General features: G+C 36.5%; 1 protein-coding gene across 1 annotated transcript; it reads left to right on the plus strand.

Annotated features, from left to right (window-relative positions):
- Positions 1-8,519: 8,519 nt before the first annotated feature.
- LOC130968685 (protein NUCLEAR FUSION DEFECTIVE 4) lies at positions 8,520-11,448 on the plus strand. The gene is made up of 3 exons (XM_057894083.1): positions 8,520-9,143; positions 9,242-10,098; positions 10,590-11,448. Exons 1-3 carry the CDS (start codon positions 8,802-8,804, stop codon positions 11,065-11,067), a joined length of 1,677 nt encoding a protein of 558 aa, XP_057750066.1. The 5' UTR covers positions 8,520-8,801; the 3' UTR covers positions 11,068-11,448.
- Positions 11,449-22,116: the final 10,668 nt, after the last annotated feature.

A 22,116-nucleotide genomic window follows, 5' to 3' on the forward strand; every position in this document is an offset into this window, starting at 1 on the left:
TTAAATTATAAAGTGACGGATCAAAATTTATTTATTCATAAATAACGAACGTGCTAGTGGGAAATTTGTCCATAAATACGCCGCTTTATTATTTATATATAGAACTATTGGACTGATTAACTTCCTTTTTTAATAGGAAAACAGGGTATATAAGCATATGCCATATAGTATAGTATATAATTATGTCAATGAGTATATGTAGTGTATATAGTATAGTATATATAATTATATAGTATAGTATAGTAGTATATATAGTATAGTATATAATTATGTCAATGAGTATATGTATGTACTGTATATATGTACCGTTATTGATGATGAAATTTAACTACCTTTTTCTAACTAGTTGATATGAATGAATCAAAGTGTCAAACTCAAATCACTTTCCCTGTCTAATTAAAATTTTCCACTTTCGGATGCTAATTAAATCACATAAGACACTTTTGAAAGTAACCTACACCTAATGAGCCATGCTTTTCTGCATGCAACTTGTGCAGTAGATCAATAATATTACATACCTAATAAGTTGACTACTTTTAGAGAATATACTAATAAATAAATAATAAATCATATATATAATTTTTTTTAGTTGTTCACAGTATCTCTCAACTTGATATCTTGATATATTAAAGACTCATTTAATTAATAACATTAAAACATGAAAACTGAAATTATAGAAACATATTTATTATATGTAAAGATGTCGATAAGAAATTTTATTTGTACAATAAAATTCTGAATTTTAGAAATTAAATTATGAATTAATTGAAATTTATTGATATTTATTTACGATTTATATTTTTAAAAATTTATAAAAAAAGGTAATTAAAGTTAAGCATGAGATTTTGAGCTTTAAATTAATTAGCACGCATAATTTTTATAGTAATTGGATATTTTTTATTTATAATTTAAAATTTTAGTAATTAAAAAATAATAAAAATTTTATATGCTTTATTTTGAATATTTAAACTTTAAACCTTATTTTATGAATAAAAGAGAATTAATTTGATTATCTCCAATTTTTATATTGAATTAGTATTTATTTGAAAATAATTTACACGTTGATAATTAAATGGTATTTTAAAGATAATTATTTTGTATTTAATTTAATTTTAAATTATTACTGTACCTTTTTATTTTTTATTAAAATTTTTGCTCTACCAAACCTCAAAATTTTCAATTTCATACACAAATTCTAATCCTAACTTCATCACACACACTAATTCTAGTTCCTTCACTTACAGCCACCACCCTCACTCCGCTCACCCTCTCACCAACGGTCACACCACACACACAAACACACCCACACAGATAAAGAAGATAAGGAAGGAAAAAAGAAGAAGAGAAAGAGGAGGGAGAAGGAGACGCGCCGACAACACTGGACTCGCCGTTATTGTTGTGTCACCGTCGGAAAACATAACCGCAAAGAGAGAGAGAGAGATCGACGGAAGGAGGTGCTGAGAGAGAGAACCACGCTGCAAAGGACGAGCCCCTCACTGTTGTGCTTGTTGCTGCCATCCATGGAGAACCGTCATCGTCGCTGGAGCTGGGCCGCTGTCGCTGGAGGGATGTCTCGCCGCCAAGCCGTCGTTGCCGAAGCCCATGATGTGCCTTCATCACCATTGTGACGCGCAGAGAGGAAGACATCCCGCAAAGATGGAGGAAATGCGACGGTGGTGGGTGGTCACAATGATGCTGCCGCTACCGTTGTCTCCGTCGCCGTTGTCACTGTTTGGATTGTCATTGGAGGAAGCCGTCACTGCTGCATGTGTGAAAGAGCTGTGGGAGGAGTTGGTATGCCGTTGTTGTTGCTATTTTATCGCTGTCGGAGTTCCTCGTCGCTGTTTTGGTTGCTAGAAAATATAACTAGAGCTACTACCGCTCTGTTGTCTTATTTCTCTTTAGCCGCAGTAAGTCGTTTTTGCCTTGAAAACTCTCATCACTAGTGTAAGAGTGTTCTGTTATAAGTTGGTTAAAGATGATGAGAATTTAGTAATGTAAGGTTGAGTTCCAGTTATTGCATGTCGCGATTAAAATTGCTGTTGTTGCTGCGAGAATAATATGGAGCTATGGTTGTAATTGCTGCTGTTGCGGGGCAAAAGAATAAGGATTTTGATGCGTTTTATGACTTATGGATTTCGACTATTCAAGTTAAGGATTTTTTCTTAAAACTTTTTTTTTATATTACGGAATTGTCATAAGTTGACATTGATGTGAAAAATATATATTTGATGATTATGTGAGTCTTATGGATTGACTGGTTTATTTTAAATGAATATGACTGTTTATTTGATTGAATTATTAATTGATTGAGTTGGCATGTGGTAGTTAATAAAAGTTGATTTGGATGTATATATTGAAAAGTGATTTTATGTTGAAAATAGAATTTGTATATCTATACTGAGAAAAATGATTTTGTATTGAAAATATGATTTATATGTTATATTGAAAAATGGTTTGGTTTTGAAATTGTTGAGAAATGTGGTTTGGATAGAACCCTTGAAGGGTGGTAAAGTATGAGTTTTAGGGGAAGTGTTGCCGAAATTTCTATAAGTTTGGATTTAATTAAGTGATTGATTTAAGAATAAATAATTTTTTAGTCTTTTAAAAGAGGTTTAAACTTGAAATAGTTTTGAAGTTAGTTCAAAAATTTTGGTTAAGAGAAAATTAGTTTTAAGAAAAGATAAATGGTTTTAAGTGAAGTTGTTTTGGAGTTTTCGAAAAATATTACAAAAGTGATATTAGTTTTAAAGAAAAAAGATTTAAGGAAAAGTGTTGAATGGTGTGAGGTACGAAAAGTGAAGTTTTAAAGGATGAAATGAGGATTTAATTTGTTTTTAAAATGATGAATTTGAAAAGAAGTCTATTTAAAAGTGCTAAGTTTTTGGGTAAAAAATGATTTCTGACTAAAACTGTGAAACGATTGAAGACTAGGCTTTAAAACTGAACTTTAGAATTTTGTTGGTATGCACACACATAGAGGCGTGCGTGCGCATTAGACAGGAGTGTGTTGGAGGTTATGCGTATGCACAGGGTAGTGCATACGCACCTGTCGAGAATTGGTTCTGATCTTTGCATGCACACACGTCCTGCTCTTTTGAAAGAACTATGTTTTTGAGTGTTTGCCTTCCCAACAAATTTGTAATCCCCTGTAAACTTATATGATGTTTGAAAACTGGTTTGTAAGCTTTGAAATGAGCGTGGATAAATTCTATGAAATGAGTTTTTAAATGGTTTACACACTCGACGGTAAAATTTTTTATTGAATGAGATATAAAAGTGATTTTTGGCCAGATGTAAACTAAATATATTTTAATATTGAATGAATATGTGACTCTAGTGATATAGTGGAAGGAGATGATCTCCTTTTTTTATTCCTCCTGAAAATGTAAGATCGCCTCCAGAGAGACGATAGAAGATTAGAATCCCTTTCTTGGTTCCTCCTGGATATGTATGACATTCAGACAAGGACGCTTACTTGAAGTATTCGTGATTGATTTGTGTTTGAGATTTAGTAAAATATGAAAAATTAAATTGGTTTAGCATAAATTTAATGAACCTATGTTTGAAAAATGTTGGTCATTTATACATTTTAGATAACTTTTAAGATTTTTATAAGAAAAATATGAGTTAAAATTTTGGATAATTAACTGTTTTCAAAAAAATTCATAAGACGAGCAATGATTACTACGGTAGTACGGATGAAAACAACTTTTTTTTATATATCTTCTTATAACAATTCTAAACTATTTTGATAAGATCGTGTGGTTATTTTCTCACCTTTACAGACTTTTCTTTTTAGGATGGATGAAGTAGTCTATAAAATTTTTTTATGCACATCTAGTTATTTATATAGTTATAATTTTTTTCTCGTCTTTATTCTTATATTATGTAAAATGGATAGGAGTCGTGATTGTAATGATATATAATATTTGTATGATATTTGTAAGTTATTTTGTAAGAATTTAGATGAAATTTGGGGCTAAAATTTTTATATATGAATAATTTTAATGTGAAATACAAAAATATTTGATTATTTTAGTGTTCTACACCGTTGTGGTAGTAACATAAAATGTCATTGACGTTTTGTAATAAAAAAAATTTTTAATCATAAAAGAACAAAACGTTACTGACATTTTGTAATAAAAAATATTATTTTAATTATTAAAATACAAAACGTCACTGACGTTTTGTTAAAAAATTATTATTTTAATTGAAAAAATACAGTAAATAACCATAGTTGTGTTTAACACACAGTTTAGTTCATGATGAAGAATTTCTCTTCTAGTAATACAATATTAAAAAAAAAGTTCAAAATTTGGACTATAAAAAAAGATAATAATAATAATAACAACGATGAAAAGAGAAAAATGATGATAAGAATTAGGAATAAAATTAAAAAAAAGTTGAATTGACGGTTAACTGTTAAAAGATTAATGACGTAGATAAAATTAATATTTATTAAAAACGTTAAAAATAAAATAAAATTAAATTAAACTTTAAAAATATTTTTAAAAAAATCCAAAAATACCAAAAACAGAAAACATACTTCATCCCGTTAAAAAAAACTAAAATGTCTATTCATCTAAATCATACCTGAATTATATGAAATTTAAAATTTGGAAAAGGACGACACGTGATTCAACAAGAATATATAAGGCATAGAGCAAGACAATGCAGGTGGGGCCTTTATTTGGCGTTCACGATAGCAGACGAGAAACGGGGAGTGATCCTCTCCAGTGAGAAAAAAATTAGATGGTATTCAGTGTTCAATCTAACCATTCATTGCGTTCTCTTTCTTATTTATTTCTGATCCCACTCATAGAATCAAAGGTGATAAGATCACACTTGATTCTATCAATTGTTAAAAAAACTGAAGAGGATCTTTTTCCCGAGAAACGTGCACTCGTTTTGGTGGGACTCAATTTATTTTAGAATAAAATAATAAATAAATTTTTTAAAATTTACATTTTAAAATTTAAAAAATTAATAAATTTTTTTAAAATAATAAATATGATATATTATTTTTAAATTAAAATTAAAAAATATAATTTAAATTAATTTATTTATGTTTATTTTAAAAAAAAATATGATATCTTTAAAAAAAAAAATTGTTTGATATTTTTTTTAAAAAAATTTGTAGTTATTTTTTTTTCGTGTTTTCAGGGAAGAACAGCCATCAACTCAAGGCATGCTAAATTGTTAATTAAGAGATATCAACCACAACAACAAAAAATTTGCACACGTCTCTTGCTAAATGAAAATTTGTAATATGGTCCCATAATTTTGTCCTTTTAATCTTTTCGCCATGAAAAGCGAAACTCTATTGTCTACACTTTTCAGCAACACTTTACGTTACTTGTAATCCTACTGAATTTAAGATCTCCTCTATCATCATTAATTAATCAACAACATTTAACACTTTTCTTCTCTCATATATATAATACACCATCTTAAATTAAAATAACATGCATTTATTATTGTAAAATTTTATTATTGTTGTTATAAATTATAATAAATATTTATTATTGTAATATTTTTAATAATATTTTATATTATATAATAAAATATTAAAAATAAATAAAATTTAATGCAATAATAAATATAGTTTATATTATTGTTTGAATCAACTAAATTATTATCACTAATTTATATAAATATTATTTAAACATTTCTCTGAAACAAGAGAAGTGTTTGTCATTTTTTCATCAATCAAAATTTTAAGTTCTAAAGTCAATATGATTTAATGTCATTATTATTAGAAGGATGTACTTGTGGTGGAGACGATGCCTCATTCCCAGCTATAGTTACTGTTGAAAGCGAATGAAGCCGAGTAGCCAACATTGTGCTGACTCATTGTTGTACATTGGAACTCATCTCTATTCATGCTAAGCTTTCTTTTTATTTTTTTATTATTTTATTTTTATTTCACCCTCTGTTCTCTAATGTCTATGATGATCTGCCAGTTCACTTACCATGAACTTTGCTCCACCTACTATCAATTTCTGTCATGCTGTAACTCATCCGTGTTTTAATAATTTATAGGAATTTAATTTTGATGCATAACAAAAAATAGTTTTATACGCTAATCTAATTACGTAAAATACTATATTAGTAAAAAGTAATTACTTTTTATATTAAATGCGTGAATATATAGTCATCCAAAAAAATGAATGTAATTTTATGATTATGTAGAACGTTTTACACAATTAATACATCAAATTAAACTCTAATTTGTAGTTTAAAATTTCAAATATTTCACATCATTTTGGTAAAAAAAAAAGCTTTAAACTTAATTTTAAGTTTTAACTACTTGGACTATAGACACCTATGAAGCACGGACACTTCAGCCTTAGTTAAGTTGCCGTGCCCGTATATCGGACACATTTCAAACACGACATTCATCCGATACACGTGTCTGTTGTTTCCAACCGTGTCTTAATAAAAAATAAAAAAATTTTCTCCGGACACGCCTGAACACACCTAAATACCATCATATGTCAGCGTGTCCAATCTTATTCTTAACATATATTCTTAAAATAAATTTAGATATAGTATATATAATTATTTATTAAAACAAAAAATATTTTAAATACTTGATATAATTAAAATAAAATATTAAAAATAATTACAAATTTTAATTTATATTTTAATATTAATAAAATATTAAAATATTATTATAATTTATTTAAAAAATACTTTATATTTTATATATATACATGTCCACATGTCATATAAAATTCTAAAATTTGCATATCAGTGTATTCTGTTCCATATCCGTGTCAGTGTACATCATAGATATACACACTACTTGACTACTTGTCACTTGAGAAAGGGGAACCTTTTCTATTGTTTTTCTTTGAAATGTATCTATGAAATGTGAAATGTATAGCATAATAATAAGTAGGTAAAATAAATAAATAAATACTAATAAATATTTTTAATGTCTTTTTTAACCATATAAATCTTTTCAAGAATAATATATGTAAATAATAAAGCTAGACACATTAACACAAAATAATATTTAAGTATGTTTAAATATATTAAAAAATATTTTTTATTTTAAATATTTATTAACACACGCAAATATAATAGCTCAACATAATATTCATGTTTGGTAGCTCTGAATCACAAAATATACGAATTAAATTATATCTCTCTGAGTATGTTAACTAATTGTTTTATCAAAAACATAATTTAGCTTTATTTTCAACAGTAATGTATAAGCAGAAGAAAACTATAATTGAGGACCATGATGAGAATGTAATTCAAATGTGTATAGACATTGATTATGAATAAAATTCATACATATTTCACATTCATAAGGCATCTGTCCTATCAAGTTCTAGTAGCTAAGATCGTTTCAAAGATGATAAAGATCTGCCTAGTTTGTCATCATTTTAAAAAGAAAAAAGAAATCCCCCCCAAAAAGGAGGATATGAACTGAATTATATCCAAAAAATGGTTTCGAAGTTTGTACACACATAAATACATGATAACCCGTTATTACAAACAAGCATTACCGATCGTGTATTGGCGTATACAGTTACTGTAGTTTCATTTTAGAATATTATTTCCCTGTATATGTATAAACTGAAGATATATATGCAAGCTAATTTAGAATATACCGAAGCTAAGCTAATGTATAAATAAATTAAAATACAGTGATTCAGTGAATATGTATACAGTGATTGAAGTTTCATTTTAGAATATACCCAAGCTAAGCTAATTTATTCACGATCAACGGCTTCTTACGTGTATAAATAAATGCGGGACAGTACGTAGAAATTAAAGTGCGTATGGACCGATATGGAGATGTACAAGTACAATGCAAGTGCAAATAATTGGAGCTTGAAAGAGATTTGAACATAACAAGTCTATCGTAATTAATAACCACAAGCAGAAATAATTTTCTGTGGAAACATGGAAACGCACTCTATATATCTATGGCCACGTACCATGGATGGACGCGTGTAGTTACCTTTTTTTTATCTTCTTTTAAACCACCATTAATCGTTTTTTTTTTTACTTAAATGTATGGAATATTAATTATTCAAAAATTTGAAAATGATCAAAATCAAAGTTATTGTTTTTCTAATATTTTTTTGTCATATTTATAATTTATTTTTTTTAAAATACAGACATAATAACTTCAGGCTCATCACTTCAAAATGCTTATATATAGGATGATGATAGTATTTTATTGTTCAATTTTTTTTTTAGAAATTGTTACTTTTTTTTATTAAGTTTAGTTTGCGGAGGAAAGAGGAAGTGCTGTTACTTATTACTGGATTTGAGTAATTTGTTTGATGATTTCGTTTTAATATTGTAATTAAAAGAAAATGTCATTATCATAGTGGCATTATCCAAGCCTTAATTGCACATAGATACGATACTGTATGAGTATGAATCGAGTGGAGGAGAATGGTTTTAGGCCCTACGAGGTCGCCGACTGCAGCTGCTTCCGTTATGTACGGTCAAATACAATAAAATATCGAAATTGAAGTGTTTCCAAATGGTACCACGGCCTCCAAAGGCAGGCCCCACCATAAATCCTCTGTCTACTCCAGGTCATACTCCCCCAAGTTGCGCAACTTACCACTTCTTTAATCCACCCTTGCCGTCAACGTTATTTACTGAGTGCTGCCCCGAATCTTCTACCTCAAGCTCTCAAAACGTGTTCTTATTTGTTAATATCCACCTATAAGATAACCGGTGGCCGCTACGAATGCGTCCCAAACCCAAACCCCAAAAGAAAGAAAGCAAATCTTACCAGAAAGCTTCAATTTTTTTAGAATAGAATGGGAAGCTCCTCCTTCTCGGCGGGATCCCGTGTCTCCACTGCCAGCAAGTGGCTGGGCTTTGTGGCTGCCGTGTGGATCCAGTGTATCTCCGGCAACAACTACACCTTCTCCAACTACTCCGACGCACTCAAGTCCCTCATGCACCTCACTCAGGTGGAGCTCAACTCCCTCTCCGTCGCCAAAGACATCGGAAAGGCATTCGGCCTCGTCGCCGGCCTGGCCTCCGACCGCCTCCCCACGTGGTCCATCCTCCTCATAGGCTCCCTCGAAGGCCTCATCGCATACGGCGTCCAGTGGCTCGTCGTCAGCCAGAAAATCCAACCCCTCCCTTACTGGCAGGTACGAGTTTGTTACAACAGAATTTGTAAGTTGTAACCGCTCTAACAAACTAGTAAGTAGTAATTTAATCTTACACTTTCACTGAATCATTACTGTAGATGTGTGTTTTTCTCTGCATGGGAGGGAACAGCACCACGTGGATGAACACTGCGGTGCTCGTCACGTGCATACGCAACTTCCGGAGAAACCGTGGTCCCGTCTCCGGCATTCTCAAGGGCTTTGTAGGGCTCAGCACCGCCATCTTCACCAGTCTTTGCTCCGCTCTCTTCTCCGACGACCCTGCTGCCTTCCTCCTCATGCTCGCTCTCATCCCCCTCGCAGTTTGCGTCTCCGGAATCTTCTTCCTCCGTGAGGTTCCGCCGGAGAAGTCGACCGCCGCCGCCGATACAGAAGAGTCCAAGTACTTCGGCATATTCAACGCCGTTGCGGTCGTCGTCGCAGTTTACCTCTTGGCCTACGGGTTCATCCCCAACCCTAGTACCTTGTTCTCTCGCGTGTTCACCGGAGTTTTGCTCGTTTTGCTGGCGGCGCCGTTGGCCATTCCCATTCACGCTTACTTCTCAGAGAGGCTATTGAAACCGGTTCTGGACATCGAGGGTCAGAACGGCCAGCGGGTGAACGAGCCTCTGCTTCAGAACGGCAACAGGGAGGAGGAAGCGGCGGCGGTGGCGGCTGCGGCGGCAGAGGAGGAGACGGCTGTGGTGATTCTAGAGAAGGGAAGGGCGGCTATCGGGGAGGAGCACACTATATCGGAGGTGCTGAGGAGCGTTGATTTTTGGATACTGTTTGTGTCGTTTCTGTGTGGGGTTGGAACAGGAATGGCGGTTCAGAATAATATGGGTCAAATCGGTTTGGCCCTCGGGTACACCGACGTTTCTATCTTTGTGTCTTTGACCAGCATTTGGGGCTTCTTTGGAAGAATCGTTTCGGGTTCGGTTTCGGAGCACTTCATCAGGTATCTTCCCGTAATATTCTATGTATCTGCGTGGTCAGTTTTGTCAATTCCAAATTCCATTAAACAATGCTCACATTACGTTATTTAAATATCAGGAAATCTATGATGATACTTTGATCATAAGTAACCATCATATACAGTTAATTACTTTGTTTTCAGTCACTTTCTGATGCGTATATTTGATTTATAGTATTGAATTGTTCTAAGATAAGATATGTGGGATCGTCCCTTTTTGGGTTTAAAATCTTATTGGATTCCACTGTTGTGTTTCTAAATATCCCGTTTTAGAAGGCTAGACCATAACTTTTGTTGGAAGGTAGGAAAATTAGGTGAAAAAATATTTTCAACTGCTATAATTGACAATTGAAATCCCAATACCTACTTTAACCAACGATGCAACAAGCCTAATTCTAGGGACTACACTAGTGAGATTGAAGATGTTAGATGGATTCTACTGAACTAACTATTTTGTTCCTTTTGGGTTCTCACAGGAAGGCTGCAACTCCTAGACCTCTTTGGAATGCAGCATCTCAGATTCTGATGGCTGTGGGTTACATACTTCTGGCAATGGCTATGCCTGGTTCTCTCTATATTGGGTCTACTGTAGTTGGCATATGCTATGGAGTGAGAATGGCTATTACAGTTCCAGCAGCCTCTGAGCTATTTGGGCTCAAATACTATGGTCTCATCTACAACATTCTCATCCTCAACCTTCCCCTTGGATCTTTCCTCTTTTCAGGCCTGCTTGCCGGCATACTCTACGATATGGAAGCCACCACCACTGCCGGAGGAGGCAACACCTGTGTGGGAGGCCACTGTTACAGGCTAGTCTTTGTAGTCATGACTGCAGCATGTGTAATTGGCTTCTTCTTGGACATTTGGATGTCATTCAGAACCAAGCATGTTTACAAGAAGATTTCCATGAGCAGAAAGTCCAAGAAATCTTCCTCGGTCACATCAAGTAGCTAATGATATCAGTGGTGGGGGATTGATGAGAATTTTTCTCTGTGATATCCCATTTCCACATAGTTAACTCATTGTTTTTGGTTTCAAATAAGGAGGGCTATTTGTTCATCTCCATTCTGAAGCACATAAGCATTCTATTCCCTTGATAGCATCAGTGATATAATTCATTTGATTCGATTTTAAGAGAACATTCAAAGATTGTACGGCTTGTTTGGTTGATAAATGTTGTGCTGTTATTAGTTCTGTAAAATGTGAACTGGTGTGGTGTAATACTGTAATATCAGTTGTTGTTGTTGTCATATTCCTTAGCCATTTGTAATCATTGTAACTGTAAGTTCGTTTATGAGTAATGATATATTAGCTATCCTCTTAATTTCTGAACAAGGTAAAAAGTAAAGGATGACTTAGAAATATACATTATTCTTTGTCAAAATTTCTGTGACAGTCTTGGAATTGAATCAAAGAGGCAGCAGCAGTCAGAATTATTATTAGAAGGAAATGAGAAAAATATCATTAAAAATAATGTTGGCGGTGATAAATGTGAAGGAAGAGAGTGCATAGACAGAGAGGCTTGAATGAAGGGTATCTGAGACAAGGCATCGCGAGACCATAGTTTGCTTGAAGGCAAAGATAGTAAGGAGCTCAAGTTTTGGTTTATGAGGGATCTGTCTGATTCACGTCACATTCAAGTTTCATCCATTGTGTGATGTCTGTCCAAAACTGAATCAATGTCATTTATTAATCTACTAGTGTGGAGACACACCGGACTGCTCTGCAATAGTCATTAATATCGTGGTCCCAATGACCGATCATAAGAGGTGCTTGTGTGTGACTCCAATCTGTAACTCATACCCATGTGATAGATTTTTAGTTGTTTTTTTTCTCTTGGAGTGATACAAAGAAAGTATGCATGAGAATTCAGAAAAGCTAATATAAAAGATATTTTTTTTGAGTAAATGCCCAAAATGGTCCCTTAATTTAAATCGGTATTCAATTTAGTCCTTGATTTTTCTAAATGACCAAATAAATCCCTAAAATTCAGAAACGTGCGCCTCCGTTAATCCCTCCCAGAATTGCCGTCTTAACGTTGTTGATATGGAACGTTAACTGCCATGTGGATATTCCAGCTGTATGCTGATGTGTGCCAAGGTTGAATTTGTTTCAAATTGGTATCTGGAATTGCCTAATATTACCCAAATTAGTCCATTTTAATTATAAAATCCTAATTTTCTTCTCTTCTTCAAACTGTATGCTACATTCTTCTGCTCTTCGACTCTCCTTCTTTTCTCCGACTCTCCTTCTCTTCTGTTCGACCTCTCTTCTTCGCCGTAAAACCCAAATTGATTTCTTATCTGTGTGAGTGATGATGGGTGGTGGCGAAAAAAGCCAAAGTAGCTCAAGTAGGAACAACTCTGGAGGCAGACCTTATGGCAACAAAGGAATGCGAAATAGGGGAGGTAAGAACGCTGTTTTTTGTAATTGCGGGCTTCGAACGGTGATGAAGCACTCAACAACGGCGAAAAATCCTGGTAGACCATTTTATGGTTGTCCGAACTATGAGGTAAGGTTATGGCTGTGAAGAAAATGTTAAGATGGTTTGAGTTTGAGTTTGGATTCACCTGCATTTTTTACTTTGCAATATGAAATTCACTGTAATTTTTTTCGCTGGGCTGATGGATGTGAAGAACAAGTTTCTGCAGCACCCATTCTACTAGAATTTTTGCATGGGTTAAGTTGGAGGATGACAAGTTTGGAGAGTGATGTTAAGACCGTGAAGATGATGACAATGGTGCTGCTGGCTTTGTAGTTACTATTGGTGTGCGTTTAGGTTTTAGTTTGTTGGGGTTTATATTTAACAAATGATGATTATGTTATGAAATTTTTAAATTTCTTAAGTGGTATGTAATATCTTGATGAAGATGGAATGAAATGAAATGAAACACTAATTTGACATGAGTTCAACTAAATGATGATTATGTTATGAAATTTTAAATTTCTTAAGTGGTATGTAATGTCTTGATGAAGATGGAATGAAATGAAATAAAACACTAATTTGACATGAGTTCAACTCTTGATGCTACACTTATTCTGCTAAAATTGTGTTCAACTAAACCAGAAAGAGATAAATCACAACATGAACTAAACCAAAAATTTCATTAATTTAACATAACTAATTCCGGAACATGAAACAAGTGTTGTTTGTGCTAAAGCACATTGTGCATAACATACTATCACAACCCAAAACATCATAGGCCATAACAACATTCAAAGACCATGCATACAAGTTTCAAAGGTTACATTACAAAAAGACAGCATTGTTTAACCATAACATTCAGCTACAACAACATAAACTCAAAAAGCCACCACACTTTGTGCTAGTTAGACATTTTTTCTTGGTGGGTTGAATCCTGGAGTTGGAACAAATTTCAAGAAAGAGGCCAGTTTTTCAGAGGTTGCTGCACTAGCTCCCTGAATAGTCTCTCTTGAAATCTCAGTCGGATGTGGAGCAGCCGCAGCAGTAGTAGTAGTGGATGAAGTTGTCCTCTTGATAGGGAGTTTGTCTATGCGTCTCTCACATTTAGTTCTCAAATGCCCTTTCTTTGTATTCTTTGTAGTCTTTACAGCCTATGATATCAATAACAACAATACAAGTGTCATTATATGGATTTGTTTGTCTCCAGATTTATTAACTTAAGCTCTAATTTTGATTAATATTTTTAATACTATTACTACCTTAGTTGCAGGTTCTTGTTCAGCTCCTAGACCCCCTTCAGCAGCAACTTCTATTTGAGTATCAATTTATCCTCCTTCAGTACCAACCTCACATTCTTCAATAACAACTTCACCTTTGTTACCTTTAGAACCAGTGTCACCCTTATTTGCAGCATCTTCAGCAGCCTTTTGGTGCACGAAATTGCAATAACACTTTTGCAATCCCGCACAACTAACCAGCAAGTGCACTGGGTCGTCCAAGTAATACCTTGCGTGAGCAATGGTCGATCCCACGGAGATTGTCGGCTTGAAGCAAGCTATGGTTATCTTGTAAATCTTAGTCAGGATATCAGAAATTATCAGGATTGATTGTGAAAAGCAAAAGAACATGAAATAGGTACTTGTTTTGCAGTAATGGAGAATAGGTTGAGGCATTGGAGATGCTCCATCTTCTGAATCTCTGCTTTCCTACTGTCTTCTTCATCAAACACGCAAGACTCCTTCCATGGCAAGCTGTATGTAGGGTTTCACCGTTGTCAGTGGCTACCTCCCATCCTCTCAGTGAAAATGTTCCTATGCTCTGTCACAGCATGGCTAATCATCTGTTGGTTCTCGGTCAGGCCGGAATAGAATCCAGTGATTCTTTTGCGTCTGTCACTAACGCCCCGCCTGCTAGGAGTTTGAAGCATGTCACAGTCATTCAGTCATTGAATCCTACTCAGAATACCACAGACAAGGTTTAGACCTTCCGGATTCTCTTGAATGCCGCCATCAGTTCTAGCTTATACCACGAAGATTCTGGTTAAGGAATCCAAGAGATATCTACTCAATCTAAAGTAGAACAGAGGTGGTTGTCAGGCACATGTTCATAGTTGAGAATGATGATGAGTGTCACGGATCATCACATTCATCCGGGTTGAGAGCAAGTGATATCTTAGAATAGAAGCAAGCATGATTGAATAAGAAACAGTAGTAATTGCATTAATCCATCAAGACACAGCAGAGCTCCTCACCCCCAACCATGGGGTTTAGAGACTCATGCCGTGAAAGGTACACAAAGAAACGTGTAAAGTGTCATGAGGTACAGTTACAATGTCAAAAGGTCCTATTAATAGCAAACTAGTATCCTAAGGTTTACAGAAATGAGTAAATGACAGAAAAATCCACTTCCGGGCCCACTTGGTGTGTGCTTGGGCTGAGCATTGAAACATTTTCGTGTAGAGACCTTTTCTGGAGTTAAACGCCAGCTTTCATGCCAGTTTGGGCGTTTAACTCCAAGTTTTATGCCAGTTCCAGCGTTTAACGCTGGAATTCCTGAGGGTGATTTGCCACGCCGGTTTGGGCCATCAAATCTTGGGCAAAGTATGGACTATCATATATTGCTGGAAAGCCCAGGATGTCTACTTTCCAACGCCGTTAAGAGCGTGCCAATTGGGCTTCTGTAGCTCCAAAAAATCCACTTCGAGTGCAGGGAGGTCAGAATCCAACAGCATCTACAGTCCTTTTCAGTCTCTGAATCAGATTTTTGCTCAGAACCTTCAATTTCAGTCAGAAAATACCTGAAATCACAGAAAAATACACAAACTCATAGTAAAGTCCAGAAAAGTGAATTTTAACTAAAAACTAATAAAAATATACTAAAAACTAACTAAAAGATACTAAAAACATACTAAAAACAATGCCAAAAAGTGTACAAATTATCCGCTCATCACAACACCAAACTTAAATTGTTGCTTGTCCCCAAGCAACTGAAAATTAAAATAGAATAAAAAGAAGAGAATATACTATAGACTCCAAAGTATCAAAGAAACATAGTTCCAATTAGATGAGCGGGACTAGTAGCTTTTTGCCTCCGAACAGTTTTGGCATCTCACTCTATCCTTTGAAGTCCAGAATGATTGGCATCTATGAGAACTTAGAACTCAGATAGTGTTATTGATTCTCCTAGTTAAGTATCATGATTCTTGAACATAGCTAGTGTATGAGTCTTGGCTGTGGCCCAAAGCACTCTGTCTTCTAGTATTACCACCGGATACATACATGCCACAGACACATAATTGGGTGAACCTTTTTAGATTGTGACTCAGCTTTGCTAGAGTCCCCAATTAGAGGTGTCCAAGGTTCTTAATCACACTCTTTTTGCCTTGGTTCACAACTTTATTTCTTTCTTTTTCTTTCTTTTTCTCCCTTTTTTTTTCGAAATTTTTTTTTTGATTGTATTCACTGCTTTTTCTTGCTTCAAGAATCATTTTTATGATTTTTCAGATCCTCAATAACATGTCTCTTTTTCCTCATTCTTTCAAGAGCCAACAATTTTTAACATTCTCAAAACCACAAATTCAAGAGACATATGCACTGTTCAAGCATTCATTCAGAAAACAAAAAGTATTGTCACCACATCAAACTATTTCAACTAGTTTCAAGGATAAATTTCGAAATCCTGTACTTCTTGTTCTTTTGTGATTAAAGCATTTTTCATTTAAGAGAGGTGATGGATTCATAGGACATTCATAGCTTTAAGGTATAAACTTCAAATTTTATTAATTATGAATTAAGAACAAGACTCAGAAGATAAATATAAGATGAAACTAGAAATAGAAAACAAAACAAAAAAATGCAAAACATAGGCTCCTAATGATAGAGGTTTTCACAGAGTTAGGACTCAACAACCTTGATTTTGAGAAGTGGATGCTCCCTCAGCTTGAGAGGAGAGCTTTTGGCGTTTCATCTCTTGGAGTTCACGCCCTTGCTTCTCTTGTTCCTTCAGCAATTTGCAGAGCATGCAGTTCTGATTCTGCTGTTCTTCCTTAAGTTGCTCCATAGTCTCTTGCAACTTGGTGATAGATGCTTCTAGGCTGGCCCAGTAGCCAATTTCAGGAAATTCAGGGAGGAACTCCTGCGCCCTCCTTTTGATAGAGTTGTCTTGCACTTGTCCTTCCATTGACTTCTTGGTGATTGGGTGTTCAATGGGTATGAATTCATCTACTCCCATTTTCACCCCAGCCTCTTTACAGAGCAAGGAGATCAAGCTTGGGTAAGCCAGTTTGGCTTCAGTGGAATTCTTATTTGCAATTGTGTAGATCTCACAGGCAATCACATGATGAACCTCCACTTCTTTTCCAAGCATAATGCAATGAATCATCACTGCTCTCTTGATAGTTACCTCAGAACGGTTGCTAGTGGGCAGTATGGAACGCCCAATAAAGTCTAGCCAACCTCTTGCAATTGGTTTGAGGTCTCCCCTCTTGAGTTGGTTTGGGACACCCTTAGAATTGGTTATCCACTTAGTTCCAGGGAGGCATATGTCCTCTAGAACTTGATCCAACCCTTTGTCTGCTCTCACCATTCTCCTATTAAAGGAGTCAGGATCATCTTGCAGTTGAGGCAACTTGAAGATTTCTCTTATTTTGTCCAGATGGAAGTACATAACTTTCCCTCTGACCATGGTTCTGTAGGTATGGTAAGCGGTTCCAGTCATTCTCTGCTTATCTGTTAGCCACAGATTTGAGTAGAATTCCTGAACCATGTTCCTTCCAACCTTTATTTCAGGACTGGTTAGAACTTCCCATCCTTTGTTTCGAATTTGCTCTTGGATCCCCGGATATTCATCTTCTTTCAGATCAAATTTAACTTCCGGGATCACTGACCTCAGACCCATTATTTTGTGATAATGGTCTTCATGTTCTTTGGTTAAGAACTTCTCTTGATTCCAAAGATTCTTTGGAATAGTCTTTTTCTTTCCTCTTAAATTGGTTTGTTTTCCCTTAGGAGCCATGATCTTGATGAATCTTGGCTTAGTGATCACGGAAAAGCACACCAAACTTAGAGGTTTGCTTGTCCTCAAGCAAAAGAAAGGAAGGAAGAGAGAGGGAGGAAGAGGAAATTCGAATGGTGTGGTGGCAAGAGGGAGCCAAACGTGTATTTATAAGGTGGAGAGGGGAGTTTTCGAAAAAAAAGAGAAATTTGAAAGGAGATTTGAGAAGATATGGAAAGAAATTGAGAAAAAAGGGTGAAATTTTTGAACAAAATTTGGGAATGATTTGAGAGATTTGAAGAGTGATTTTAGATTTTTGAAAATTTGAAAGTGAATGATGAGAGATTGAAATGTATTTTTGTAGAAAAATATGGGTAAGAAAAGGAAAGTGCGAAAAAATCTGATTTGAAAACAAAATTGTGGTCCCCCCCCACCTTGCAGGCGTTAAACGCCCAGAATGGCACCCATTCTGGCGTTTAACGCCCAATTGATGCCCCTTTTGGGCGTTTAACGCCCAGCCAGGTGCCCTGGCTGGCGTTAAACGCCAGAAATCCTTCATCACTGGGCGTTTTTCTGAACGCCCAGGATGCTGCACACCTGGCGTTAAACGCCCAGAATGGTGCCCATTCTGGCGTTTAACGCCCAAAATGGCACCATTCCTGGCGTTAAACGCCCAGAATGGTACCCATTCTGGCGTTTAACGCCCAAAATGCCCCTTACTGGCGTTTTTTCGCCAGTAAGCTCTTTTTCTCTACTTTTTGAGCTGAATCCTTCTGTAACTCTGTGAATTCCTTCATTTTTGATACTTGCCTCTGTAAGAACTAATCATATAACCTCCTAATGACTGGGTTGCCTCCCAGCAAGCGCTCCTTTACTGTCTTTAGCTGGACCTTTACTGAAAATCACTCAAGTCTCAGTTTTGAGCATTCCTGCTCAAAATTGCTTTCAAGATAATGCTTGATTCTCTGTCCATTAACAATGAACTTTTTGTCAGAATCAACATCCTGAAGCTCAACATATCCATATGGTGACACTCCTGTGATCACATACGGACCCCTCCACCGGGATTTGAGTTTTCCTGGGAACAATTTGAGCCTGGAGTTGAAGAGCAGAACCTTTTGTCCTGGCTCAAAGACTCTGGTTGACAATTTCTTGTCATGCCACTTCTTTGCCTTTTCCTTGTAAATTTTTGCATTTTCAAAGGCATTGAGTCTGAACTCCTCTAGCTCATTTAACTGGAGCAATCTTTTTTCACCAGCTAACTGAGCATCCATGTTTAGGAATCTGGTCGCCCAGTAGGCTTTATGTTCCAGTTCCACAGGCAAATGACAGGCCTTCCCATACACCAGTTGGTATGGAGAGGTGCCTATAGGAGTCTTGAATGCTGTTCTGTATGCCCACAGAGCATCATCCAAGCTCTTTGCCCAATCCTTTCTTCGGGCTATCACAGTCCGTTCTAGGATTCTTTTTAGCTCTCTGTTAGAGACTTCAGCTTGCCCATTTGTCTGTGGATGATACGGAGTTGCCACTTTATGGCTGATTCCATATCTAACCATAGCAGAGTATAGCTGTTTGTTGCAGAAATGAGAGCCCCCATCACTGATTAGTACTCTGGGAACACCAAACCTGCTGAAGATGTGTTTCTGGAGGAATTTTAGCACGGTTTTGGTATCATTAGTGGGTGTAGCAATTGCTTCTACCCACTTAGATACATAGTCCACCGCCACCAGAATGTAAGTGTTTGAGTATGATGGTGGGAATGGCCCCATGAAGTCAATTCCCCATACATCAAACAATTCTATCTCTAATATCCCTTGTTGAGGCATGGCATATCCGTGAGGCAGGTTACCAGCTCTTTGGCAACTGTCACAGTTACGCACAAACTCTCAGGAATCTTTATAGAGAGTAGGCCAGTAGAAGCCACACTGGAGGACTTTAGTGGCTGTTCGGTCACTTCCAAAATGTCCTCCATACTGTGATCCATGGCAATGCCATAGGATCCTTTGTGCTTCTTCTCTGGGTACACATCTGCGGATCACTCCGTCAGCACATCTCTTAAAGAGATATGGTTCATCCCAGAGGTAGTACTTGGCATCTGAAATTAATTTCTTTCTTTGCACACTGCTGTACTCCTTGGGTATGAACCTCACAGCTTTATAATTTGCAATATCTGCAAACCATGGAGCTTCCTGAATGGCAAAGAGTTGCTCATCTGGGAAAGTCTCAGAGATCTCAGTAGAAGGGAGGGACGCCCCAGCTACTGGTTCTATTCGGGACAGATGATCAGCTACCTGGTTTTCTGTCCCTTTTCTGTCTCTTATTTCTATATCAAACTCTTGCAGAAGCAACACCCATCTTATTAGCCTGGGTTTTGAATCCTGCTTTGTGAGTAAGTATTTAAGAGCAGCATGGTCAGTGTACACAATCACTTTGGATCCTACTAGATAAGATCTAAACTTGTCAATGGCATAAACCACTGCAAGTAATTCTTTTTCTGTGGTTGTGTAATTCTTCTGTGCATCATTTAGAACACGGCTAGCATAATAAATGACGTGCAGAAGTTTGTTATGCCTCTGTCCCAACACTGCACCAATGGCATGATCACTGGCATCACACATTAACTCAAATGGCAATGTCCAGTCTGGTGCAGAGATGACTGGTGCTGTGACCAGTTTAGCTTTCAGGGTCTCAAACGCCTACTGACACTGTGTGTCAAACACAAATGGTGTGTCAGCAGCTAGCAGGTTACTCAGAGGTTTTGCAATTTTCGAAAAATCCTTTATAAACCTTCTGTAAAATCCTGCATGCCCTAGAAAGCTTCTGATTGCCTTAACATTGGCAGGTGGTGGTAATTTTTCAATTACCTCTACCTTTGCCTTATCCACCTCTATTCCCCTGCTTGAAATTTTATGCCCAAGGACAATTCCCTCAGTCACCATAAAGTGACATTTCTCCCAGTTTAAAACCAGGTTAGTCTCTTGGCATCTTTTCAGGACAAGTGCTAGGTGGTTAAGACAGGAGCTGAATGAGTCTCCATATACTGAGAAGTCATCCATGAAGACTTCCAGAAATTTCTCTACCATATCTGAGAAGATAGAGAGCATGCACCTCTGAAAGGTTGCAGGTGCATTGCACAGACCAAAAGGCATCCTTCTGTAGGCAAACACGCCAGAAGGGCAAGTAAATGTTGTTTTCTCTTGGTCCTGAGGATCTACTGCAATTTGGTTGTAGCCTGAATAGCCGTCCAAAAAGCAATAGTAATCATGACCAGCTAGTCTTTCTAGCATTTGGTCTATGAATGGTAAAGGGAAATGATCCTTTCTGGTGGCTGTATTGAGCCTTCTGTAGTAAATACACATGCGCCACCCTGTGACTGTTCTTGTAGGAACCAGTTCATTTTTTTCATTATGAACCACTGTCATGCCTCCCTTTTTGGGGACAACTTGGACAGGGCTCACCCAGGGGCTATCAGAAATAGGATAAATAATCCCAGCCTCTAGTAATTTAGTGACCTCCTTCTGCACTACCTCCTTCATGGTTGGATTTAGCCTCCTTTGTGGTTGGACCACTAGTTTGGCATTATCCTCCAACAGGATCTTGTGCATGCATCTAGCTGGGCTAATGCCCTTGAGATCACTTATGGACCACCCAAGAGCTGTCTTGTGTGTCCTTAGCACTTGAATCAGTGCTTCCTCTTCCTGTGGATTTAAAGCAGAGCTTATAATCACTGGAAAAGTGTCACCCTCTCCCAGAAATGCGTACTTCAGGGATGGTGGTAGAGGTTTGAGTTCAGGTTTGGGAGGTTTATTCTCCTCCTGAGGAATTTTCGAAAATTCCTTTGCTTCCTCTAGTTCTTCTTGATCAGGTTGAGCATCCTTGAAGATGTCCTCAAGCTCTGATTCTAGGCTTTCAGCCATATTGATCTCTTCTACCAGAGAGTCAATAATGTCAGCGCCCATGCAGTCATTTGGTGTGTCTGGATGCTGCATAGCTTTTACAGCATTTAACTTGAACTCATCCTCATTGACTCTCAGGGTTACTTCCCCTCTTTGTACATCAATGAGAGTTCGTCCAGTTGCTAGGAAAGGTCTTCCTAGAATGAGAGTTGCACTCTTGTGCTCCTCTATTTCCAGCACCACAAAGTCAGTTGGAAAGGCAAAGGGCCCAACCTTGACAATCATGTCCTCTATTATGCCTGATGGGTGTTTAATGGAGCCATCAGCAAGTTGGAGGCATATCCTGGTTGGTTTGACTTCTCCAGTCAACCCAAGCTTTCTGATAGTGGATGCAGGTATTAGATTGATGCTTGCTCCAAGATCACATAGGGCTGTCTTGGTGCAAGCGCCCTCTAATGTGCATGGTATCATAAAGCTTCCAGGATCTTGAAGCTTTTCTGGTAAACTTTTCAGAATGACTGCACTGCATTCTTCAGTGAGAAACACCTTTTCAGTTTCTCTCCAATCCTTCTTATGACTTAAGATCTCTTTCATGAACTTAGCATAAGAAGGTATTTGCTCAAGTGCCTCTGCAAACGGAATCTTTATTTCAAGAGTCCTTAGATAGTCTGCAAAGCGGGCAAATTGCTT

This window comes from Arachis stenosperma, chromosome 3 (genome assembly GCF_014773155.1).
Source record: "Arachis stenosperma cultivar V10309 chromosome 3, arast.V10309.gnm1.PFL2, whole genome shotgun sequence".
Classification (NCBI taxonomy): Eukaryota; Viridiplantae; Streptophyta; class Magnoliopsida; order Fabales; family Fabaceae; genus Arachis; species Arachis stenosperma.